At 40.0% G+C, this 26,591-nt stretch overlaps 1 protein-coding gene across 1 annotated transcript; it reads right to left on the bottom strand.

The window, feature by feature from the left end:
* Positions 1-884: 884 nt before the first annotated feature.
* strc1 (stereocilin 1) lies at positions 885-25,260 on the bottom strand. The gene is made up of 29 exons (XM_085159748.1): positions 24,165-25,260; positions 21,893-22,588; positions 21,749-21,773; positions 20,017-21,351; positions 18,854-19,678; positions 16,632-16,700; positions 16,441-16,551; positions 16,157-16,311; positions 14,397-14,583; positions 13,872-13,987; positions 13,148-13,277; positions 12,880-13,062; positions 12,313-12,351; positions 12,013-12,207; positions 10,815-10,955; positions 10,342-10,403; positions 10,047-10,182; positions 9,859-9,947; positions 9,553-9,688; positions 8,539-8,735; positions 6,926-7,016; positions 6,462-6,633; positions 4,951-5,126; positions 4,648-4,803; positions 4,352-4,494; positions 4,102-4,250; positions 3,809-3,906; positions 3,169-3,319; positions 885-1,761 (listed from the first exon to the last, which is right to left on the bottom strand). Exons 4-29 carry the CDS (start codon positions 20,749-20,751, stop codon positions 1,667-1,669), a joined length of 4,737 nt encoding a protein of 1,578 aa, XP_085015874.1. The 5' UTR covers positions 20,752-21,351; positions 21,749-21,773; positions 21,893-22,588; positions 24,165-25,260; the 3' UTR covers positions 885-1,666.
* Positions 25,261-26,591: the final 1,331 nt, after the last annotated feature.

Consider the following 26,591-nt stretch of genomic DNA (forward strand, 5'->3'; position numbering starts at 1 on the left):
CATGAAAAATAGTTTTTAATCATTCTTGTGGAGAAAGCGCAGTGCCTCAGATGTATGATATTGATGGGAATTGAAATGGAAATGGTGATCAATAATTCCTCAGTGATATATTAAAATAAATAATATTTTTGAAGGAGCAAGGTTGAGCTGGAAAGGATGTGCAGCAGGTTAGGGTGATTGAGATAGAGATGGAAATGTAGTAATGAATAAAGTTTGCTGAGAAAGTGGAAAGGCTACTTTGAGGAGCTCATGAATGACGAAAATGAGAGAAAGTTGGGGGTGGATGGAGGACAGTGAATGAGGAAGTGCAGAGGATTAGTAAAGAGGAAGCAAGAAAAACTATAAATAGGATGAAGAGTGAAAAGGCAGTTGGTCCAGATGACATAACTGTGGAGGAGACATCCAGGAGAGGGGGCAGTGGACCAGATTAGAGTGTGAGAGGATGCCTAGGGGATGGAGAAGAAGTGTACTAGCACCCATTTTTAAAAATAAGAGTGATGTACGACCCCTAAATGAAGTATCCGAAAGAAGAAAAGGAATTCTTTATACGACCCTTGCAAATGTGATTAATATCCAATTACCCATTGCAAAAAAATCTAGTTTCATACACTCTTTCTGTTTCATCATCACTGATCATGATTTTGACTTCATTCCTTATTTGTCTGTTACTAAATATGATAAGCTTTGTTTTGATCTGATTTATTGCTAATTTCAACTGCATTCAGAAGCTATTCCAAACTCTTTCTACGGTATAAACAGTTTAGGGCCCTCCTTGTTGAACCTCACAATGAAACCGGAGTTATTATTTATTTGCACACAGTGGTATCTATCAATGTGGTAGCTATTTAACCAGGAATGTGCCATCCCGTTGATACCCTTATCTCCAGTTTTATCTTTAGTAATCTGTCATCTGTAGTGTCAAATGCTTTTTGAATGGTGAACACAACTGTGGGTAAGACTACACAGCTCTGTTAACAAGCAATAAAGCAATAAAAAGAGTCAATCAGAGGTAGATTGGTTCAGTTTATTGATCATTTAGATTCATTTTAATCACACCACCAATTGTGCACAACAGTACAAAACTCACAGCAACAACAGATCAAAGTTGATTAATACTAATACAATCAGGCCCTACTAAGTATTGTTTTGTAATCAAGATAACTCAAAATAGACAGATATATAGAAAGTGTTATCACTATTACTCACATAAACCTATAGTTCCCCAAAAATAAATAACTTTGTACAACAGATTTCTCTGTTGTACAAAGTACAACAGATTTCTCTCATAATAACTGAACAACAATTATATTCTAACCTTTATCATTTTTAAGTATTATTTCTAGGTATGGCATCCCTGAGAAGGATATATATGGGACAGTGTTTAGATAGGTTTGTACAAAAATAAATAAATAGTCTAGGATCTGTGGGTATTAGATAGACTTGCTGATTAAAACAAACAGCTCTTACTCTCTCAAACTGTTAACTTTGTTCTTTCAGTGCTAAATGTTGATGGTAAAGTAATAGTTATGCAAGATCAATTACAGTGTTGCTAAAAAGAGTACGGAAAGCTTTAAATGCTGTTTATTTCAAAGAAATACAGCATTGCGCAGACAGACAATCATCATGTGGATGAGGGGATCTCCTGATTCGGCTGGGGTGAACGAGGTCATGTGTCAGGGCAGAGCAGGACGGTCAGCAGCATCAGCAGTCCCAATAAGAGACACAGGGGGCTGTGGCTCAACGCCAACCCCAGTGACCTCCCTACAGGAATTCAGCAAAAGCATTACAAATGTAGAGCTATGCAAAAATATATTTCAGGCAGATTATCTGACTTAGAATATCATTAACAAAAAAAATAATCACAGTGAAAAATGACAATCATATCACTGTAGGCACTCTCTTCACACCTAGAGTATCCATGCATAGCATATCCAGCAAGGCATAATGTTCATAATCTCTGTTAGAAAAGAAAGCACACTGGAAACATCTAGAAGTACAATGAGAACAAAGTGCTGAAACCAGCAAGCAAACAACAGCAGCTATCATCAGCCTTGATTTTGGGAGTCAAATTACAGTACTAATTTATACACTCACAGGTCACTTTATTAGGTATAGCTTGCTAGTACTGGTTGGTCTCCTTTTGCCTTCAGAACTGCCTTAATTCTTAATTCCCCACAGATTTTGGTCTATACTGACGTGATAGCATCACACAGTTGCTGCAGATTTGTTAGCTGCACATCCATAATGTGACTCTCCAGTTTTACCACATCTCACTGGTGTTCTACTGGATTGAGAGCTGGTGAACTCCTCCTACTGGAAACTGCCATCAGAAGATTGTACACTGTGGTCATAATGGGATGGATGTAATGAGCAACAGTACTCAGTCAGACTGTGGTGTTTAAATGATGCTCACATGGTACTAAGCGGCTCAAAGTGTGTGGAAAAAATGGGCAACAGGAGCAGAAAACAACTCTTGTCAGCTAGGAACAGAAAACTGAGGCTAAATTTCACACTGGGTCATCCAAAATTGGACAAACAGATTGGAGGGTCACAATTTGGCTTAAAAAGCATGGAAACACAAAAATGATTGTTGGTTCACTGTGTTCAAAGTTCAGGCTGCTGCTGGTGGTGTAATGGTGTGATAGATATATTTACATAGCACACTTTGGGCAGGTTAGTACCAGCCAAGCATTGTTTCAACAACGCACGCCTACCTGAGTATTGTTGTTGATGTGTCATGTTCATCCCATTATGACCACAGTGTAATGCACCATGTCACAAAGCTGAAATCATCTCAAACTGGTTTCTTGAGCATGACAATGAGCTCACTGCACTAAGACACCCCCCACAGACACCAGATCTCAATCCAATTGAGCACCTTTGGGATGTGGTGGAACAAGAGATTGTGCAGTCTGCAGATCTGGAGCAACTGTATGATGCTATCATGTCAATATGGAGAAAAATCTCAGAGGAATTAAGAAGTAAGGCAGTTCTGAAAGCAAAAGTGGATCCAACCTGATAATAGCAAGATGTACCTAAACTAGCATAAAACTTTGGTAAGAGTTTTGATAAGGGCGATTATATTTTCATCAGGTAAAGCGATTAATGCATAAAGAAGACAAATCAAGTTTAATGGCTATCAGTGGACAGCAGTGATTCAGGTTTTACCTCTGAAGTCTACAAGCTTATTGTCCCAGGGTGTCAGCACCATAGCTAGAGCTGTTTTCTGGAGGTCTGACAGAACAGAGCGCTGGTTATCAGTTACTGCAACAGCCTGCTCGTAGGAGAACATGGCGATCTTTTCCTGGGAGAATACCACCTTTTGAAAACAAAACACACAGCGGGGGAATAGATTTAGAGAGATAAATGAAAGACATGATAAAGATTTGTCAAGATGGATGCAAAAACAGGAATACATTTTTTTTATTGTAAAAAACAAATGTTACTAAAAAATTATGGACTTTTTACACATATGTAAGTGTAGTTTAGCTCACCTTGATATTACAATAATCGGCCCTGACCAGTGAAACTAATCTTTCTGCCAGTGAAAAGAAGGTTTACTACCCGTTTAATCTCTGACATAATATACTGTGGTGTAGTATGGATTGCTGTGGGAGAGTTTGTCATTAGCAGGAATTGCTGTAAAAGTTATTAAAACACATTTAAAAGTCCAAAATAGTATTTCCTCCTTCACATTTTCTAAAGCCATTCAGTTGGCCGGATCGGAGTCTTTGTTGGTTCATTTCTGGCCCCCGTGCTTTATGTTTAACACCCAAGATATGGTTGGTTTAATTAAATCTGTACTCACAGCAAACTTTTTTGGTGCCATCATTGAGATAGCCAAAGGTGCGATTCCCTCAATTTGCTCTTTTACCAGCGCTGACATGGCCATGTCTGGGATACCCACTGAAAAACAAGCAAAATGTTCCAGTGAAACGGAGCAAAGGGTGCTAGAAACAATGAATCAAATGCTTTTACAGCAAAGCTTAGAGGAAAACAAAATGTCTTTGTTTTAAATCTCTCACCACACATTAAGGCAGATGTAGGACTATGCATAGTACAACTAAAATTCACGTGGAAAAGACAATGAATAGACAATACCTGCCAGGACTCCAATCTCAATGAACACATCGGTGCCCCAGGAACTCATGAGTCCAAAAGCGAGGCTGTGGGTTAGCAGTTCAACAAGAGCTTGCAGCTGCTCCTCTGAGCAAGACAGCCTCAGCCGACCCAGCCTGAGAAGTGCCTTACTGCAGCCATCAGAGGGAGACAGAGTACAAAGTAAATTTAAGTGTCAAGCTGGGCTTGAAAAAAAGCGCTTCATTTAAGCATTTCCCGATATTGTGCGCACCTGAGCTCTATAGGATTGAAAGACCTCAGCTCTGTGGCTTTAGCGCCACACACAATGTATCCCATTGCCACCAGAGTGCTGGAGTCAAGCTGGCTCGGATTCTGCTTGGTGGAGTTTAACACGGTGGAAAACAGTGTGGCCAGCTAGGACGACAACAAGTTATAAACCAGTCTAATACAGCACAATAATGCCACAGCTGGTATTATTCTTATCAGACAAAATAAAAACTGCCCAAAACACAAAGCAATTTTGATGTAACATGTAAATATTTGAACTGCAGTGGCTAAAGTACTTACCTGTCTGCTATTCCAGTCACTGACTGTGCCCAGAGCAGCGATGCTTCTCCGCTCAGTCAGTCGAATGGCATTCAGCTCGTCTAATGATAGCTGTGTCGCTATTACACCGAGCTGAGAGATCAAAGCCTGGGAGAAGGATGAGACTGGGCCATATATCTTCATATATTCACGTTAATACAGAGAGGCCCGGAGGAAAGACAGAGCAGAAACACAGTATTAAGACCTGTAAACTTTGTCCATCATCAAATGAAACACATGTAAGAGGTTTTTGTTGGACTGATTCAGATTAACAATCAGTCTGACCTGCTTGACTCTCCTGAGCACTTCAGTGCGTTGGTAGGATGCAAGAAACGGGTCGTGACCCATCAGCTCCAGACAGTTGGAGAAGGCAGATGAAGGCATGCTAGTCAAACTGCTGGAGAGCCAAACGGAGGGGGCTGTTGTATGCAGAATCTCACAAGTAGGAACCACTGGAGTCACTGGCCAGCAACACACACAAACATATGATCAGGAGATTATCTATGAAAATGGGTCAGCAATGTAATATAACCATGGCTTAGTTTTGAAGTTGTCAAGTTTTTTTGTTTTCTGAAAAGTATTAGCCAAAGTCTTTCTTAAAAATTTAATTCAAGAAGCTAATTTTCACTGTTAGAAGATCAGCAAGTTCTCCTGCTACAAAAGTCAATTTGCAAAGAAATTCATACGCACAAATGCATTGCGCTTTCAGCTGTACCAAAAGACAATAATACAAACAATGTTTAGAAGGATAACAGTTCCGTCCAAAACAATGGTTGGGTTAATAACTTGGTTTTTTTGGACCACTGTTTCAGTTCATTTTCCAGTCTTTACTTAGAGGTGATAAAACGTTTTTTCCATCAAGCCTGGTCACGTGATTGGATAATAAATAAAAGATAAACATTATCACTCCGTATTTCCAATTCACTCACTACCTTAACTACGTTATTCATACTAAATAGAGAGCATCACAAAGCTATATTAACTACCCCACTGCCTATTTTTCATTCATTATGCTGTTTGCCTACCACTAATCCCCCCCCTCCCCTCTATATGACTGCATAACAGAGTATATAGACTTTATATAGCATAAAAAGTTGAAAGAAAAGGTGGATGATTTTTTTTCCTAATTTCCTACTTTAAATAAACAAGGCTAACTTTCATATATTCTATATTAATTATGTGGGAAGTGAACTATTGAGAAAGTGTTTGTTTGATTATTTTTTTTGGTTAAACTGATTATTATTAATTATGGCTTTTAGCCCATGAAAATTAGAAATGCAAGCTCAATGAAAGAAAGATTTACGATACTGAAATTTCTAAATTTCTCTTTCTCCAGACTTCAGGACCTTGATTTCCAAAAAAATGGAACATTTACTGTAATCGATCCAGTTTTTCCATCTTTAGCCGCATACATTTTACAGTGGATGTCCCCTCACTGTTTGGCAACTTGACTGTTGATCGTGAAACACCTTTGCACATAATTAAAATGTCTTTTTTTTACTTGAAGTTATTAAAATTGAAAGTGCTCTTTGCAGAACTAAAAAATCTTCGCCGGCTGTTTCACCTTTTTTCAAGAGTATATGCTAACATAAGCTAACTAAATTAGTCTGCTTTCTGTAGACTGATATGAACCTCTTCCTCCCTAGAGCCCTTGTATGGGTCCATGTCATGTCTTGTGACACTTCAAAGGCAGCAGAGAATGCTACATTCACTGAAGAAAATCTTAATCCCACCAAATTTGATGAAAACCATACAAGGTTATTGTAAGAGATTTTGGAAACCAAAGTAAGGCTTACATGACTGAGAATTTAGTTTAAGGAAGCCCAGGAAAAACTGCAGAACAAACTGCTGCCTTTCAAAAATGGTCTTCCTCTCAGTCTCATCTGAACACAGCATCCCGATGTCCCCACGTTCCCACTGATGGTGGCTCATGAACAGCTTCTCTATTCGTTCCAGAGTCATCAATGCCTGCGGGCACACAGACAGCAACACGCACATTTGAATGGGTTACCGGAAGACAGCGACCTCATCACCTGATCTTGACACCTTAGGGAGATGTGACACCCAAGAGATTTCTTTACAGGCTCTGACTTAACATGTCATTGGATCAAGTTCTGACACAAAGCTCCACTGTGGACTTCTGGACATTCAGCGAATGTGTTGCACTTTGAAAAAAGTAATAATAATATGTGGAACTATTCAGGCTCTGGGTTCAGATATTAAGTATTAAATACTGAAAGAAGTGCAGCAATAAACTTACCAGGGAAATCTGCTGCAGTTTGTCTTGAGGCAGGAAGAAGAGAAAGCGGTCCACCTGACTGAGTGTTGTCTGGTCCCAGTTCTCCACTGGGCTATGAGGGGGAGACAAGATCATGCTATCATTGTTCCTTTTATCTCAGGTTGTGTGAAAAGCCTCTATCAGTGGAAAGTTTTGAAAATAAATTTCATATAACTTCATTTTCATTTTAAAACCTATAAAAACTGTAAAAGAAACATCCTTACAAGGCCAACGTCTAAAAACTGCTGTGTTGGACTTTGTTGATTAATTCATGCCTCTGTGAACTAAATATTTTATGGATACATTCACATTCTTAAAATTCTCACCCATTTAGTATATATATAATGCAGTTGACGTGGAAAAACATAATAAATACAGTGCAAGAAAAAGTAAGTGAACTACAGTTTTTTAAAATTCATTCCTAAAATGGTCACATCTAACTTACACTTATGAACAAATAGTCGAGTTCAATGACACAGACCTCATTGCATTCTTCCTTTTCACAATGAATATATAATTTCTACAGTAACAATGTAGCTTGGAAAAATGATGTGAACTCTAAACTTATGATCACAACAAAGGTTGACATGCCAAAAAAAACCCACCCAGACCAACTGTGGACTGATAAAACTACAGTTAGATTGTTTGGGAATATTAATATTATATTAGTTATCCAATTTAATACAACGTTAATAATACAAATCTATATAAAAAGAGCAGTGCATATTAACATAAAAACATCATAATAAAAGATGAAGTGCAGTGAAGGAAATCGACTCATCATCACTGAGCTATAAATAAATGATCAAGTTTATCAGTGCTTTAACGTCATGGAGGCTTTCAGCTGAAGCTTAGCGTAGGCTGGGTAAGTGACCTTACAGGGAATGCAAAGATATTTTGTCATCTTAATCCTATACCTCAACTGCTATAGATGCTGTAGAAATGCCAGAAATTAATTAATTATATACCTTAATTTCAGTTTTCAGCAGTTGAGCTCAGTCGCCACACAAAATATTATAATTATTTTTGTGATTAATTCAGTTTAATTTATTCTTATTTATATAGCACCAAATGAAAACAGTCAATTCAAGGTGTTTTGTATTGTAAGATCAATTATAAGGAAAATAACACAGAGAAAACTCTGACAATCAGATGACTCCTGAAGAACTAGGGTGACAGTGGGAAGGAAAAACTCCCTTTTAACAGGAAGAAACTTCCGGCAGAACCAGGCTCAGGAAAGGGGAAGCCATCTGCTGCGGCTGGTTGGGATTGATAGGAAACAATCGGGCCAAAAGACAAAATGTGGATTAGCATACATGTGTTTCTAAACTTGTGACCTAAAGAAGAGCTGCCCACAGAAAGGGTTCTTAAATACTGTTTCCTGTCATTATTTCTCATTTAACCTAAAGACCAATTTAACCTTTCTGTGTAACATGTTATCATTTCAGATCTTTATGTTAATTTTATTTATTTATTTATTTTACAGCTCACACAGATGCTCAGTCTTGCTGTTTTCCTGAGAATCACGTGTTGAATAAATGTTGAATAACACTGTATCTCCTTTCAGCAGACAGTTCGGTTTGTGGTAATGTTACCCAAAGGCAGCAGGCTCTTGGAGAATACGAGCCACGATTTCCATCTTGGTGCTGCTGTAGCAGAGCCCATGGAGGAAATCCAGATTTTGAACGAAGAACCTGCGGTCCACCTGAATAAAAACCTCATCTCCCACAAACGGTGCCATGATGCCAAGCAAACGGAACTCCTCCTCCGTGAACACGCCTGTATACATGTCCTGGAAATGAAGCACAAAAAAATATATAAATAAAAAATAGGATATTTCAAGAGACGTGGGAAACAAGAAATCTGTACTAACTAAAAGCTGGCAGAGAAAAACAATTTATTAACTCTTTGTTAAAGTTAACTAGCTTTTAACCATGTCTTACAACCTGAGATTACACAACACATGACATATTACACCATGTCATTATTTATTTAACAAAAACTCAGAAGCAGTGTATACTCTTTAATAAAAACCTTTTTGCTTGCATACATTCAAAATTCAACATGCTAGTGGATTTAATAACTGCTGGCACCTTTTATGGCAGAAGTAACGTTAAACAAACATTTCTGATACCTGCAGATCAGACTTTAAAAAGTGTCATACGCTCTTGAGATCCTTCAACAGTATCTGTATGGGGGTGAGGTGCGGACTCCAAACTAATCTGATCTACTGAACTTGATCTCACAGACGTCCACACTGAAATGAACCTATAAGAAACACTGATGCGCCTTTTTTTGATGTGTGTTATCTTAGCAAGGCGCTCATTTCTGTGGTGAGTACCGAGTACTGTGCAGTTCTTATGTTCCTAACTGATGATGGATGAATATTTAAACTTCCACCTTACTTTTCCGCTGTTTGTAAATGTTTGACAGTTGCTAATTTTAACGGTGTTTTTGGTCTTAGCTAAAACTTAGAAGAAGCTCAGATTATATTTTAAGACAAACACAAGAATAAATCCAGATAACTGCTATCATTTTTATCTTCTTTTGGTAGCTTTTTTTCCATTGAACCTCAGAAAAGGGAAACTGGGAAATCAGGCTCTACTTACCAACCTCTGCGCCATTTTATCCACCAGCAGCAGCTGCTTTGTTCGGGACAGCAGGAGAAAGTGATGCGGTCCTGCTATAATCATCCTCCTGAGACTGTTCATCATATCTGTGGAAAACCTTTTTATGGCACTCACCCTGCAAGACACAAACACACAAGACCAAAACAATCCAGAGTTTTGTTTCAGGGCAAAGAGTACACAAGGGTCTCCTGCATTGCACACATACTCATTTTTCACAAAAGGCATGCAAATCTTATGGAGATTAAAGTTTCTCTGCAGTAACTATAATGCCAGCTTTGGACTTACGGCATTGAAAGTGCAATTTCACCTCCAAGATCTTCAAGCAGTTCAAAGAAGAACTCAAACTGATAGAGCACCTCGATTATACAGTTTTTCTGTCCAGAACAACAGACACATAATAGAAGTCACACATTAATGATCCTTGAATTAACGTAAATATCTTAAATGTCAGGAATTGATTGATGTGTAATTACCAGTGAGGTGTGAAGAAGACCAGGCTGCTGCCTGAGCAAGGCCAGGATGCTTCTCACTGAAGAACGTGACGGATTTGCCTGAAAACGATCTCTTAAGACAGCACAGCTCACACCCTGCCCCAGCGTTCCCAGACTCCTAGAGTCAATAGATGCGCAATAGTTAATTTATAAAGCTGCAAAATTGCTGGAAAATAAGAGCATCAACCATCAAAGGGGTTCATATATTTTGAAAACAGACAAGAAAACAATTGCTATGATTGCATGTTCATCTGTCCGTCAGATTAAGTGTACTTACAAGAAATGTTGTTTGATCAGATTTGGATTAGTATCAAGAACCTCTCTGAAAATTCCTTTAGCCTGGGGAAGAAAGTGGAAAAGTGTTGGCGTTGTAGTGGTAGCGTACAGGTTGATCCATTCACAGTGTCGCTGATGATGCCATTCTTCACTTAATAATTTAGCAGCTAATCGAGATAGCGTCATGCACACCTTCTCACAACAGAGAGGAAGCATATCCAATAAGAGGAAGCATGAAGAGATCAAAACACAACAGAGAACTCCCTGCTTCACTGTGAGAAGCTTTTACGTATTCATATACCGGAAGTGTTGGTACAGCGCATAAAGATGTAAACTTCCTACCCTTTCCTTCCTTTTCCTTTCCCCGTTTTGAATTCCTAATAATGCTTTTATATTTATTCAAGCTGAGCTGTTTACCACTCTGCGGTAATGCAAAGCAGGCGCTAATGTCACAGATGTGCGCTGTTGTGATACCTGCTGTGTGTTCCAGGGTTTTCTAGATGTATTGGAGAGGTTGTTCACAAGTAGACGTTTCCTCGGAAGAACACTGATTAGGGGTGTGCAGCCGAGCAAAGGAGCTACATCGTTCAACCAGGTGACCACCTCTGGGAAGCCCTGATTTAAACACAGTAAAGATAACACAAAGCGTTGCAGCAGGTGCTCGACACAGATGCATTCTTCTTCTTTCAGCTGCTCTCTTTAGGAGGTGCCACTGCCTCCATCTCACCCCATCCCTAGCATTCTCCTCTGTCACACCAGCGTTCTCCACGTCTTCCTCCACTACCATGAATCTTCTCTGTGTTCTTCCCCTTTTCCTCTTGCCTGACATCTTTTGGCCAGTATATCCACTTTCCCTCGTCTGCACGTGTCCAAACCATCTCAGCCTTGCCTCTCTAACTTTTTGTCCAACATGCTCAACCTGAGCTGTCCCTCTTATGTACTTATTTCTAATCTTGTCCATTCTGGTCACTACCAATGAAGATCTAAGCATCTTCAACTCTGCCATCTTTAGCTCAGCCTCCTGTGTTTTTATTTATTGGTACAGCTATAGACAAACCGTACATCAGCAGTTCTCACTGCCATCTTGTAAACCTTCCCTTTCACGCTTGCTGCTTCCTTCTGTCACAAATAACCCCTCAATACTTATCTCCACCAGCTCCACCCTGGCTGCACTCACCTCGCTTGTGCACTGTCCAGGTATTTAAACTCATCTACCTTCACCTTCATGCAGCTTTGCTTTTACACATGTATTCTGTCTTGCTTCTACTAACTTTCGTTCCTCTTTTCTCCAGTGGATACCTCTCCAGACTCTCTTCCTCCTGCTCCCTACTCTCACGATAGATCACAATGTAATCTGCAGACATCACAGTTTCCAGACCTCATCTGTCAAGCTGTCCATCACCCTCATGTAAACCCACATTTTGAACCCCTTGATTTGAGCCCAAAGATCCCTGTTTGAACTAAAGGAGGAGACAGAAAAGAGTTAACCTTTAATTTTCAAAGTCAATTACATGGCTATAACAAAAACAAATACAGTAAATTACAAATACAATGCATTTCTTCAAATTAAACTGTGGCATTTAGTGTGTGTGTGTGTGTGTGTGTGTGTGTGTGTGTGTGTGTGTGTGTGTGTGTGTGTGTGTGTGTGTGTGTGTGTGTGTGTGTGTTTTACCCAGAGTTTGGTGGCTATAGCATTGGCTTGTGGAGGGAGGAGGAGGCCTTTTCTGTCAAGCAGACAGAGACCTTGTGTGTGTTGTGAAATAGCAACAAGGGTTGAGAGCAGTTCATCAGATGTAAGCGTCAGCAAGCTCTCTGTCTTCACTCCTACAATGAGAGAGCTGAGCTCCCCCAGCCGGTCTGGGATAAACTGGGCAGCAGGGAGAGAGATGATGATGATGTAAGTGTAAGGCCCAAAAATACAGAGACAATAACTGAACTCACTTCACTGTGATGAGTTTCCAAAATAACTTACTCCATTGACTGAAGACAGCTTGTCTACTATTACAGCTGCCTGAAACATTAAAAACAAAACAAGTAATTCAAACACCTCGTCAACATGTTGGTTAAATTCACCGTTTCCTAAAATATGAACGTCTTGTGGGATTTAGTAACACTTGTTCACACAACCGTTTCGGTCAAAATGGCACAAACAATGTGTAGCTTTGAAGATGTTACTTCTCTGCAAGACTCCTTAAAGACATATGAAACCAACAGCTGTGAGGCTGAGGAAAACGCAAAAGGCCTCAGTTCAGATGAGAGCAGAGGATGAGGTAAAGCTTAGGTCTGTTCTTCATGAGGCCTGTCACCAGTGCTGGAGACAGGCTGCCAGGCTGTCAGCTGTTCCTAAGATATAAAACTCCGACCAGCTGCTACGAAATCCAACCATCTACTGCCAACACATGATTGTACACTCACTGAAACCGGGCCTTGGAAAGAAAAGAGTCAATTTGCTAGTAAGAAAGGAAATTACACCAATTACAGATGATGACTGTGGTTACCAGCTTCTGGTATAGATTTCAGGTTTAATTCACTCCTCTACCTGTGCAGGACTGAATGGAATAGAGTTCAGGGTGGGGAGGACAGAAAGCAGCTGAGACGTAGAGAGACCCTGCAGGAAAGTCACACCCAGCGAGGGCAGGAGGAGCGCGATCTCTGCCAGGCGCTCAGCAGGGACCGCAGACGGGACCTGCAGCTCGGTGGTGTTCAGTAAAATATTGAAAACCTGCCAACAAAGTTAAGACAATTATTACATGAAAGCATACATTTAAAAAAACAGTGAAGGAACTGCACATGAGTTCTGTTCTTACCAGGTCACTTGGCAAACGGAGTCCTTTACGTGTGCAGCTCATAATACTCTCCCGGATCACACTGAAAGCCTCGGTGCCTTTATAAACATCGAGGTCAGCTGGGTCTGCCAGGCATGCGATACTACCCAGCCTGAAATCACAAAGCAATGTTTCAACAACACACACACACACACAGGAAACACCTGCCAAAATGTTACATGTATTTAATTTTACAAAAGAAAGAAAGATCTTAGTTTTTTAATTGGTTTGATTGGTTATTTTAAAGGTTTTTGAGTCATTTTTAAAGGTTTCTATAACCTAAACAAAGTACACATGCTGTCAAATAATTTAAAAAACCTTACAACAAACCTTGAAATTTTAATATTGTGTGTAGGTGATACTTTTAAAGCAAATTTAGTTATGAGGATTGGAAGTCAAGCAAGTAGATTGTATATATGACAAACTATTAAGTTATATTAATAAAATAAAAGGTTCAAATGCACCTAAAAAAGATCATCCAGCAACATTACATCAAAACTAATTACTGTTGTCCCAAAACTTCTTCAGCGATTTCACTTGGATGAGAAAATGCTGCATACAGCTGAAACTTTTGGGGGATTTATTTCCTTTCCTGGATTATTAAGCATGCATCAACACATTGTGTCCTGTCAGGTTTTATCTATGATTACAAAAAGAAAACATGGAAGGAAAATGTTGGAAATGCCTTCCTATAGTCATTCCAAACCTGGAAAAGTCCTGAGCTGTCAGGTTCCTGTAGGTGCTGATGAGGTTGCGTGCTATAAATTCCTGCTTTAGTGGAGTGAGGGTGTTTCTCTGCAACACATCCAGCCCATCAAGCAGCTGCCGATGAAAGCATTACAAAAGTGACATATCACAATTAAGTATTAAAAATGGGCCAATACATTTTGCAATATAGTGACAAGGAAAGAAAAAAACCGTACAGTGTAAAATTTGAGGATAAAAAGACTAAGACAAAGTTTGAAACGATTCCTTTAAAACCTTTTATTTATTCTTACTTTAGTATTGAAATATCAGTAGCCATGCTCATTCCTAATTCATGTTTTCCCAATATTACTTATTGAACACTGGCCCCTAGAATAAAACCCACAGTAGTGACAGAGACAGATGAGTCAGTGCTTTCTTTTGACCAGCGTGTGACAAGTGGCTGTGTTCTGCCCTGGAGCTGATCCAACTAGCTGCTTGCTTCTCAAGTTTCCCTGCCAGGTGTCAGAGCTCAGAGGGCCGTTACCTGAGCAGCTGAGAGGTGTTGGAAGTTCTGGAAGGGCAGGTAGGCGATCAGGTTTCCTGTGTCCTTGATGAGCGACTGTTGACCTCTGGTGATGCTGGAGGGGGACAATGCTTTGCTGTACCACAATCCAAAGGCCTGCTGCTGGTCCGGGGTCATGCTCTTTAAGATGTCATTAATTTTGTCCCGACTGGAGCAAAAACATTAAAATAATAAGGTTTGTTTGAACTTTCTGCTGAAGAGTTAAAAAATAATAATAATAAACTTATTTATATGTGACTTTCTTTGAATTACTGCATATAGTATAGTACTGGCTGGCATCATTAAATTTAGCTTGACTTAGAATAAAGATATTTTTCTGATAGACAGACTATCAGAGACTTCAAATCTCTTAAGTTTAGGTCATATAAAAATCAAAGTATAATAGCAGCCTAATGATTAAATCCATTCTAACACCATTTCCCCCTTTTTTCCAGTCTCATTATTATATATTAGGTTAAATATCCATGGCCAACAGGTACATATTTAAGATGCAGATTTCTTACAGTAAGAAAATGATTTTCCAAAGTGAGACACTGGAAAACAACTGCAACAAAAAAAACAAGCGTTATCTGGATTAAGATAACTCTGAGAACCAGCTTGCATTACATTATTTACAATGTATAATGGATGCTCTGGACTCTGCATGGCAACGCATTGTTTCCCTTCTGACTTCATTCAGATCCCAGAGGCATTTTCTCAGGGAAGAAAAATATATTGAAATGTATCTCAGTGAATGTTCAGCAAAGTAAAATGATACAAAGCATGACCCATTTTCTTTCTCTTTGAGTAAAAGCACCTCATCCTAACCTGAAAATGAGAATGGATGCTTTTAAATTTCACACCTATTATGCTATCTTTCTTTTTTTATCATTGACTCAGGAGCCACTTTAATAGCCTCACATGTTCAGCTGCTTCTTCATGTAAATGGACAGCTCAGCACATTTAGGCATGTAAGCCTGGTCAGAATGACCAGCTGAAGTTCAAAGCGAGCATTAGAAGGAGGGAAAAAGACTATTTATGTGACTCTAAATGAAGCATAGCAGCAAAGGAGTCGTTCTAATGTCGCCTACAAACAGGAAACTGAGGCCGCAATTTACATGGGCTCTCCAAAATTAGACAATAGAAGATAGGACTGATAAGTCTTAAGTTCTGCTGAGATGGTAAGGTCACCATGGTGGTGGTGGTGTAATGGTGCGAGGAACATTTTCCAGCACACTTTGGCCCCAATCCAGTAAAACACCTTTCAGATGTGGTAAAACAAGAGAGTCACATCATGGGTGTGCAGCCAAACATAATCTGCAGCCAATGTAATCTGCAGGAACTATGTGACATTATCATATTAATAAGGACTAAAATCTCTGCGGGAGGTTTCCAGTACATTGTTGAATCTATGGCATGAAGAATTAAGGTCGTTCTAAAGGAGGTCCAATCAAGACCTGCAAATTTGTACCTGATAAAATGGCAGTCTGTGGACATACTATTGTAAGGGTTCAACATAGCCACAGTTAGAGTCAAAACTCATAGTTTTGGTTTAAAATTATGTCCAGCAAAATATGTCCTACTTCCAAGATATTCGCAAGAACAAAATTAAAATGTTGGCCTTTCAGGAACCAGAGACACCGTTTTAATCCCTCACACGGGACAATGTGATAAGTTACAAAAATAATAATGCTTAGATGCATGAGTGGTGAGCTCATTAGTAAAGAAACTCCATCACTTACACTTTGATGTTGCTCTGCCAGGGAGGCAAAGCTTGGATGTCAGCTGGGCTGGCTTTAGTCAGCATTTGAGCGAGCTCAGGGAAAAGAGTAACATCTTTTACCAGGTGAGTCTGCAGTATCTCTGACACCATGCCGGACAGGTACTCATTGGGCAACTAGCAAACGGAAGAAAACAATGTCAGCGAGAAAACTGTGCCTCAAAGAGATACAACAGATAAACTGACAACTAAGACTTCTGGAAAGGGAAATTAAAAGGCGGATGTGGTGGTGGTGGTCTTATTCACCTGCAGTGTGTCTTTGACACTGGCGTAGTACTGAAGGATGAGTCTGATGGTATGATTGTGAGCTTCTTTGAGCACTGGCCTCAGGCTGCTCGGTGATAAATTGAAGTACGCCTGCACATGTGGAAAGAAGGTGAACAATAAACTGGATATTGTGGCAATTCGCATTAGTATTATTATACAACATATCTTACCTTAATGAGAAGCATTTCGTCAGTGTTCTGCAGGTTTCTTCCTGTCTGCAGCAGGCTGCTTAGCACCGTCTACAAAAGGGAAATATGCAGTTATAATAGCACCTTATAGAAGGAGCATCAGACACATATAATACAATTGTCCCCTTTGACACATTATTGTAAGTGTCAAATCAGTTGTGAGCCAGGAGAGATTAACACCCAGAGGAAGAGACTCATCATCTGGATATCAGTGACAGAAGTGTAACTGGACACCAGCTGTACACTGAAGGTCAAATGACGCTAATGGTAAGTGATATGATGAATAATTAGATGAATGATAAAGCCAATGAACGGAACTACACAGAAACAGATTGAGTCTTTCTGAATAAAAGATGAGGTGAATCTCTACTCACACTACGCTCTGATTAACCTGCAGAGTGAATTTCCGAGAAAGGTGCTAAAATATACTCGATCAGCTCTCATTGACTAACAGACTCTCGCTGAGCCTCAAAGCAAAACAGAGCACAGCAAATTATCTCAAACCACCAAAAAACCTACATAGATAACAGATCAATGTAATAATGACAATTCAATAATATGACAATAAAAATAGTTGCAGAAATCAACATAGTACATATGCATTAGGACTGGGCAATACTTTGCCACACCTCGTTTTTTATGAGGTTTTTTTATAGGGATTTTTTTTCTATCAAAGTATGTTTTTATGTGTTTGGGATCATTGTTACGGCAGAAAATTCCAGAATAGTCCTTGCCAATCAGATACTTTTCAGATTGTATTGCATGGTGGATCAAAATCTGAAGATCTCCAATACCACTGATCGAAATGGACTTCCAAACTATGACAGAGCCTCCACTGAAAAAAAGCCAACAAGAACCTGACACAAGACCCGAAGGGCCAGATGCATCTCTCAGGAAGTGTGTCAGGTTTTTGATGGATTCTTTCCCATTTCTAAATGTCATGATTTTCAGATATCACAACCTGTAGATAGTTTTTAGGCCTGACACTTCTCTTTCTGTTCTTCACTTTTTCACTTTAGTTTCTTTTAGGGACACACAGATATGCCAAGTTTCTGGCGAATTGTTGGTGGAAAAATACAATTTTATACCAGTATTGTATTAAAGAAATGGGAACAGATAATCTTTTGTATCAGGCTGCTAGTAACAAAGTGCCTAAAACGCTATTTAACACTGATGCTAAGTTATGTGTAGACACAAGGTAGGTTCAGTCCTTGAGTTGGGCACCTTTTAAATTCTTGAATGAGCAAAGGTCGGTGAGATGAGCATGTTTCCAGTACGCACAAAGTCAACAAAATTTTAAGTGTATTTTTTTTTTTTTGGGGGGGGGGGGGGGGGGGGGGTGGTTTTGGTTTTTTTTGCCTATCCCGTTTGGATCGTTTGCCATCAGAATTGTTGTTTGTGTCCGTGAACACCCATGTGTACACCTGTGTGGATCAGCACGCTTGTATTCAAAAGGTTTCTCCATGTAACGATCTGCTAGGGAGTGTGGGGAGCCATAGCCCCGTCCCCCAGGGCATGAAGCAGGTATGGAGGAGATCCAGGCCCCAGACATCCAGAGGCCCCAGAGTACGAGGACCCAAGGAGGACAACCACAGGGGCAACCGTGCCACCCTCCTGGGAAGAGCTGAGGAGCCCCAAATGAGAGGTCACCCAGCAGCCACAGAGCAGAGGCCAGGTTGCAGTGATGTGCCCGCGGGCTCTGCCAGCAGCCAGCTGTGCCAGAGAGGACCGAGCCTCAGGCCCAGAGGCCAGAGGCCTGAGGGCACCCCACCCCCCAGAAGGGGCCCAGTTGGGCCACAGGCACCAGGCCCCGCCAATCAGCCACCAGGAGTGAGTCGGTACATACATGAGCGCCCAGCCCCAGACACCAAGAACCACCAACACACCAACATTTTAAGTGTATTTTTAAAGGTGACCTTATTTGACCTCAAAGAAGACGTCAAAGGTCCAAAGGCCGACATGTTGTCAGTACAACATTTGTGGAGGTCATACACAGTAGTTAGTTGTTCTTGTGGAGCTGCCTTTACCAGCTTCACAAAAAACAGAAAAATCGTATATATCACCAACTGTAATACATTAACATGAGCAAAATGCAAAGAACCTTTTTTGAGCATTTCTAAACCTTTGGTCTGTCTACTTGTTCCACTACTGAGTATCTACTACACTACTGATAATCCACATGAGTGCATGAAAGAACCACTTACCCCAAAACACTGTAGCAAGACTCTCTTGTTGTCAGAGTTGTCCTCCAACTTGAAATAGTTGATCACAGATTTTAGCACACTTGGTCGTATTGTCTCGGTGACATGCCACTGGGTGATCTGAACCTCCTCGAGGGATAGCAGGACAACCACAGTGGTGCTGACTGCTTGCTCCAATGCTCTAGCCACAGGTGGAGTCAGCAGATCCACCATCTTGGACCGCACGCTGTCCACCCAACAGCGCACTACTGTCTGCAGGACCATATTCTGAGTGGCACACGGCTGACAGGCTGAAGCGAAGATGGTAGGGCAGCTCCAGTTGAACTCCTTCACCAGATTTCTTGCTAGGCAAAAATTAGGGTCCTTAGTGGTGCTAGTGTTGTTGTTGCTATTGTTGTTGGTGGTGGTGGCATTGGTATAGGTGGTGTAGGTGGTACACATCCTGTTCACCCACTGGCTCCATGGCTCACGGGACAGAGACAGGAGAAGACTGTCATTAGGGCAAATGGATAAGAAAAAATTGGTCTGATCATTCTCCCAGCATAGAGCCAGGAGTGCAGCATCTGGTGGAGATGTGATCCAGCTGGAGTACTGACACTGTTTAGTCTCGCCTTCCACACTTTTATTAGAAGATGTCCCTGGGTCTTTTGAGTTGTTGGCACAGTGCTGTATTAGCCAGGTGTTGTCCTGATTGTCCAACAGGTTTTGTAGGACTGTATTATTGGCACAGACTTTGGAGGTAAAGTTAAGTTGGTCCATCTCAGCACAGAGAGCCACCTCAGTCATGTCCACAATGATGGGACGGGTCCAGTCAGAGTACTTGCACACCTACAGGACCATTTATGGTGAACACAACATCAGAATAAAAAGTTAGAAAATGGTTAGAAAACAGTTAGAAAATGGCTTTACTGTTGTATATGCAATTAATGCTGTTATCTTTAGTTTCTTTTTTCTGTAAAGATACAAAATGCACGAGTGGATAAGAATATTTAGGTTCAGATTTCAGAACAGAAATGTTCGGACTTTGGGATGTAATGGGATGATTTTGTTTATAAGAGACTCATGCAGGCTTATTTTACTACATAAGGCTTAAAATAACAGTTCTTTCTTTTTTGTGCTTGTTAATTAGATTTTATATGTTCATTCTTGCCAGGTAAAACACCCACCTGAGGTGGCACGGTTATTTCCTCCATGTCTGTGCAGACTGATGTAAGCCATTTGTTCAGAGGATTTTGCAGCAGCTTTTCCAACACAGACTGTTTGCAGCAGACACTCTTCTGAAAAGCACTCTGATCATTCTGCCAACAAAGTCCGATCACAGAATCGTCCACCTGTCGTTCTCCCCACGTATTGTAGTCACACCACATTCCAATGTTGAAGGCCTCTGTAGGCTCGGGGTGTGGAAAGCTAAGAGAGGTGCGGCAGTGTTCCTCAAGCCAGGTATTTTCTGTGCTAAGAAGAAGTTTATCCAAAAATGTTGCATTAGAGCAAACCCTTTTAGTGAAAGTGCTCTGGTCGAAGAGAATGCACATTGTCAAAAGATCATTGGTAATATTCATCTCATGCCACTCAGAGTAGTGACAAAAATCTAACTGGATATCCAAGCCAGGGATTGGCAGTGGAGGAGGTACGTTTGTGCAGTTAGGCATGAACTGAAAATGTTCAGGGTTAGACATTATAAACATAAAGAAGCCAGTGTTCTCACAGATGAGGTTGGTCAGTCTGACACTGTCGAGGCTCATGCAGAACGCCAGCAGGGAGGTATCCACCATGTTTGTGAACTTGTTAAGCCACTGGTCATACCGGCAGAACTCACTGACCATGTAGCCGGGGTCTGCAGAGGAGTTAGCGCAGTATCCATACAACCAGCTGTTCATCTTGTCAGATAGCAGCTTCTGCATCAATACAGCATTGCTACAGACCTGCTTCACAAACTCCACACGTTCATTGTCACTGCACAGTGACACAAGGACAGGGTCCACATTATTTTGCAACCAGTCGTTATAGTTGCATGCAAGTTGTTTGAGGTTGGAGGCTTCCCTGGCAACTCGACGAGGTTTAGTGAGAGGGGTGGCGGCAGGGCCGGCCCTGCGTTGTCAAAACTGCAGTCAGATGACCTGCTAACAAGTGGAGAAGCCAGTGTTTGAATAACATAACACATGTTGCTCCACACATTCTTCATTTGGTTGGAGCTGAGGGAGCTTAGAGCCTCGCAAAACGTGACCACAGGCGTGGAAGACTCTACTCCTGAATTTGAGAGGATCTCAGCACACATTGTGTCGTTGATGGTGGCCAGATTGTAGCTATTACATAGGTTGTCATAATAATTTATAGTGCTGTTTTCAGCATATGAAATGCTGCGTTGGGAGGGAGCACTGGGAGGAGTCTGACATTCAGGTCCTGGATGCATGAATGCTGACTGATCTTGAGGGAGGAAGATGTCCAGGAGGATATCGATCAGTGATGTACTCAAAGACCAGCTCACATTGTTCTTAATTCCCCTGAACAAAACAGGAAGTTAATTATTATTGTACATTTTATACATCAAATATAATATACAAAATCATTGGTGTTATTCGTTCCACCTGTTAGTAGTCATAATGTTGTGCCTGCCTGGTATGGTAAAGTCATGGTAAAGAGATCTAGTGGGGCTTTACTAGTTTAGTGTCTACATCCATCTTGTGGACAATTTTAACTGAGGTATAAAACACTTACATAATGTGTCCAGCCGGCACTTCAAAGGACTATTATACGACTCACAGCAGTAATTCTTTCTGCTTTATCAGCAACCTTGTTTTGTAAAGAAGGAAAAGCATTGCCCTGTGGTGCTGATGTAGTTAAAAAGCTCCACAGGGCAGCTTAAAGATGAAGTTTATGCAAATTTTACTAATGACTCACCACATAATGAGCTGCTGGAGGTCTCCTAGGGAACACACAGGAAATCGAATTAGCATAAAACTGTAGAAGAATTCTTAATGATAATATCTGGAATACAAAAAAATTACATAATATAACAATAGAAGTATTTTTTTAATGCTTTACCTTGTTGACAGGTCTCCTTTTCATCTAAAACTGGGACTTTTATTCCAAACTGTAAAGCTATTCTGGTGTAGTCCATTGGTACTTGGATAAATAATGCCACAAACCTTAAGGTGTATGTTACTGTTGCATCTATGAGTCCACCTAACACATTTATTAAGTTTTTAGAGAGAGAGAGACTCGACAGTATATTTATAAATGTTTCTTGGAAACCACTTAACGCTGCTGAATCCCCCATCCTGAGGTAGGTCCTGAAGAAGCTGCCTGACTCTTCATCGGTGGTCAGTGAAGAGCATGTCTGCGACCTCAGAGTTGTCAAAAAAGTCAGCAGTGGTTTCGCTAACTCCAGAGACACCGTCTTTGTCAGCTCTGCCTCCAGTCCACAGTCCTCTCTCCCGGACAGAATGCAAATTGTTATTTTGGGAAGATCATCTAAGAAGTTTTCTCTCAGCAGTGGCTGAAAAATATTGTACAAGTTTATCAGGGCACCATAATATGTGTTTAAGTCAAAACCGGCTCTGGTGGTAGAGGAGCTGAAGCTGCGTGTATCTCCATTAGATAGAGAGTGGATTTGATCAATAACTTTTTGGATATCTTCTTCTAACTTGGTGCCCTCACCAGGAGTCTGGTTTGTGGTTCTTTGCATTAATTTGGGTTGCAAACTCGTTTGCTTGACATCACATATGATTCCTGTTGAAGCTAAACAGAAAGAAAGAAAGAGGGTCATTGTGTTATTTTTATACTATGTATTCAGCAAGCTCTTACTCTAACTGAAGTCTGAAGCCTCTTTTAGTAAGTGAGTAAAGTTTATTTGTTAAGCGCTTTTCATAGACAGGCAATCACAAAGCGCTGTACACAAAAGGCTAAAAAGAAACAGAACGTTAGGTACCAAAATAGACAATATAGACTATTTAAAACAAAAAACAACAACAACAAAAAAGTAACAATTGTTGTCAAACGTTCCCTGGCATGAATGTCATGGTACTTTGGGGGCTTTAAATTGTTTATTTGAACTGTTTTTTTCAGGGTGGAATGGTTGTACAGCATACATCTTTAGTGACTTGAAAAAACGAGTTTGGTGCACAAGCTTGAAGTTATCTGGAACTTTCCCAAAGTCACACAGGGTTAAAATTACACAGTGCATACATATATAGGCTCAAATGTATACATACAGCCCCACTAATATTTGGTTGAACGTTCTTTAACAAATTTCACCTTGGCCAGATGCTTTTGGCAGGCATGAACAAGCTGGTGGCATCATTCTGGCTGTGTATTTGACCACTCTTTCTGGCAGAATTGGAAGAGTCCATTTAAAGTAGTTGGCTTCCTGACACCAACCTGGCTTTAGCATAGTCCACAACTTTTTAATAGGGCTAAGGTCAGAGGTTTGTGTTTGAAAGCCTTACTTTTATCCCTCCAAACATGCCTCTCGTCACTGTGGCCAAACAGCTCAGTATTTGTCATAGACATTAGGCCGTTTCCAGTTCGTGGCTGGCTTGAGCTGTGATGGTTCCAGAACATCCTAACTATTTTTTTCTCATCTGAAGGTGACAGTTCAGGTCTTATTTCAGATTTTTGCAAAGCGGAGACACACCTTAAGAACTTTTTATGTACAGTTATTTCAACTGATGATCATGGAATCTTGGCTCCTTGGACTTTGGCCACCCCAGTGAGTGCTATCAGACAAATCCTTTTTATGTTGGCAAAGAGAAACTACCACCCCTATTCAATCATGATCAGTGACGAGATCTTAATACACCTTGGTCTTGTCAAGTTATAAGACACCATAGAGCCTTCAGCATCACGTATTAAAAGTGAGTGTATGTATTTGAACCTGTATGCATCCTTCTGACCTTGTGTGGAAAAGAGAAAAAACAACATGAATCCAAACTTATGCAACCAATACTTGTTTTTTTTTTTTTTTTTTTAAAGATGTATGCTGTACAATTATTCCACCCTGGAAAAAGAACCGCTCAACAAAATCATTAAAAGCCGTGACATCCATGCCCATATCATACAAAATGACTATGTTGCTTAGTAGGAAACAAATATTGATTTCTTTTATGATTGAGAAACAACAATCAAGTTTACTATTCACACGATATATGATACTTGCAACGGAAAAGTCAAGACTTTCCATTAGCTAATAATGCTAAATTAACTGATTATTTTTAATTCAATTTGTGTTTTATTTATCATGTAATACTACATTAGAGGAACATTTTACTTTATTTTTTTAAATTAAGACTGGCTAAAAACTGTATTTTGTACTCACCAAATAAGATGCACACAATGCAAATAGCTGGTGCTGACCACATTGTAAATGTCCTGAAATGTAAGCAGGAAACCCCCTCAGAAAAGTTTTTGTTAAATCCTTTTGGTTGATGTAGAGAACAATTTTAGCTTTGCTGAGAGAACAGGCCAGAGAACAGTCTTCATAACTGCTAACACTATAATGCCTGTCTCTGCTGAAGAAGTATTAAACCTCCTTAGGATTTTATCTTCGATCCTTCTTCGGTGCCGCTGTGCTCAAACAAGCTGCCGACTCTTCACTTCAGTGTCAGCCTGCAACTCTACACCTGGTCTGAAAGCACCGTAATTAAGGACACTGGTAATGGGGAAAAAGGAGGTGTGAAATGAGGGCTGTGAAACGCAGAAGGGATTTAAGCAATGGGCACAGCCAAAATGTTGCATTATTAATCGAGTGTGTTGATTAAGTCCTCCATTTGAAACTGGACTCCTGTCAGGAAGAGACAGAAGACACCAGACTGACTGCTGGAAGATTTATATGACATCTGCTACCTACAACTCCCATACCCAACCTGATCCAGCCTCTAAAAAGAGTCAAATTAGAAGATCTTTGAATCTAGGATACCATAAAATGATAACAATTCTTATCAACATACTATTTCCCCAAATATAAGCAAGAAAAATGATGGGCATGCCTTAGATGAGTATGTCTCACTTGCTAAAATTGATCTTTTGTTCCTTGTGTCACCTCTTGGTTGACTGCAGCTCCATTTGTATGTTGAGAAGAAAGTGCTTACAAAAACACGCATGGTGAAACAGAGAGCAAAGGAGAGAAACCTACATAAATCCTAGGCAAGTGAGAGGTTCTCACATAAAAAAATGAAATCAAACCAGTGCAAATTACGGAAGCGTAGAGCTGCCACCCAGGCAAAAGAAAAATACAAGTGTATCATGTTATAACGTGAAAAGTTTATTGTTCTAACAAGATACTTTTCCTGTTTGTACAATATACTATCATGTTTGTACAATATACTTTTCACGTTTGAACAACATAATATCACGTTATTACAATATACATAATTATCACGTTCGTACAATATATTTATATTGTACGAACGTGATAATTATAGTGATAATTATATTGTACGAACGTGATAATTATATTGTACGAACGTGATAATTATAGTGATAATTATATTGTACGAACGTGATAATTATAGTGATAATTATATTGTACGAACGTGATAATTATATTGTACGAACGTGATAATTATGTATATTGTACGAACGTGATATTATGTTGTTCAAACATGAAAGGTATATTGTACAAACATGATAGTATATTGTACAAACAGGAAAAGTATCTTGTTAGAACAATAAACTTTTCACGTTATAACGTGATACACTTGTATTTTTCTTTTGCCTGGGTGGCAGCTCTACGCTTCCGTAGCAAATACAGCAAATAATAGGAATTAAATATTCTCCCAGCATCTTTCACTTCTTGGAAATGACTTGTTCATCTTGTTTGTACAGGTGATTATAATAAAAGCAAGTGTTTACCCCCGTCCTAATTTCTTAGCATACTTGTCATACTTCAGTGTTTCAGACCATAAAACAAAGATAATGAACTATTTAATGAACTATTTTTGTTTAATCAGAAACGTGTTGACTAGAGGATGTCTGTCAAATTGAAAAAGGCTAAATGATCTCAAAAAGGAACACATCACACCATGATCTAAAGAAACTGCTGAGAAGACTGACATCTATCAGTCTGGAAAACCATTTCTAAGGCTTTGGGACTCCAGCAAATACAGTGAGTGCCGTTATCCACAAATAAGGAAAACTTCAACAGCGGTGAACTTTCCCAGGATGGGCCAGATGACCAAAATTGATCCAAGAGGCTCATCCAGGAGGTCACAAAAGAACCAGAACAACTTCTAAAGAACTGCAGGCCTGACTTGCCTAAGTTAAAATCCAAGTTCATAATTCAACAATAATAAATATACTGGGCAAAAATGCCATGTATGGGAGAATTTCAAGTATAAAACCACTGCTGATCAAAAAGAACGCAAAGGCTCGTCTCACACTTACCAGGAGACGAGATGATTATCCACAAGACTTTTAAGGAAGGAGCAAAAATATTCTGTTAACTGACAAAAGTTTAACTTTTAGTCCTTTTATATCTGGATCAAAAGAGCATTTCATAAAAATATTATACCAACAGTCAGACAGTGGCGGGAGTGTGATGGTCTAGGCTGCTTCAGAAAGGGGACGACTTGATGGAATCAGGAATTCTGCTCTCTACCAGAAAACCCCGAATGTCAGTTTTTCAAGCGTTCTTGGAGTGTGCAGCAAGATAATGATCTGACACATACGACCAGGTCAACCCCCAAAATGGCTCTGGAAAAACAAAAAGGTCTTGGATTGGCCTAGTCCAAGTCCAGAGTTAAAT

The sequence above is a fragment of the Neolamprologus multifasciatus genome, chromosome 1, assembly GCF_963576455.1.
Source record: "Neolamprologus multifasciatus chromosome 1, fNeoMul1.2, whole genome shotgun sequence".
NCBI lineage: Eukaryota > Metazoa > Chordata > Actinopteri > Cichliformes > Cichlidae > Neolamprologus > Neolamprologus multifasciatus.

What these genes read in the sequence shown, in the direction of transcription:
- strc1 (XM_085159748.1), bottom strand. Translation starts at nt 20,751, where the DNA reads ATGCAGAAGCTGCTATCTGACAAGATGAACAGCTGGTTGTATGGATAC. An exon ending in AAATAACCGTGCCACCTCAG is followed by an intron (nt 19,679 to 20,016) that starts GTGGGTGTTTTA and finishes ATGGTCCTGTAG; the next exon opens with GTGTGCAAGTACTCTGACTG. An exon ending in ACGAAATGCTTCTCATTAAG is followed by an intron (nt 16,552 to 16,631) that starts GTAAGATATGTT and finishes CCACATGTGCAG; the next exon opens with GCGTACTTCAATTTATCACC.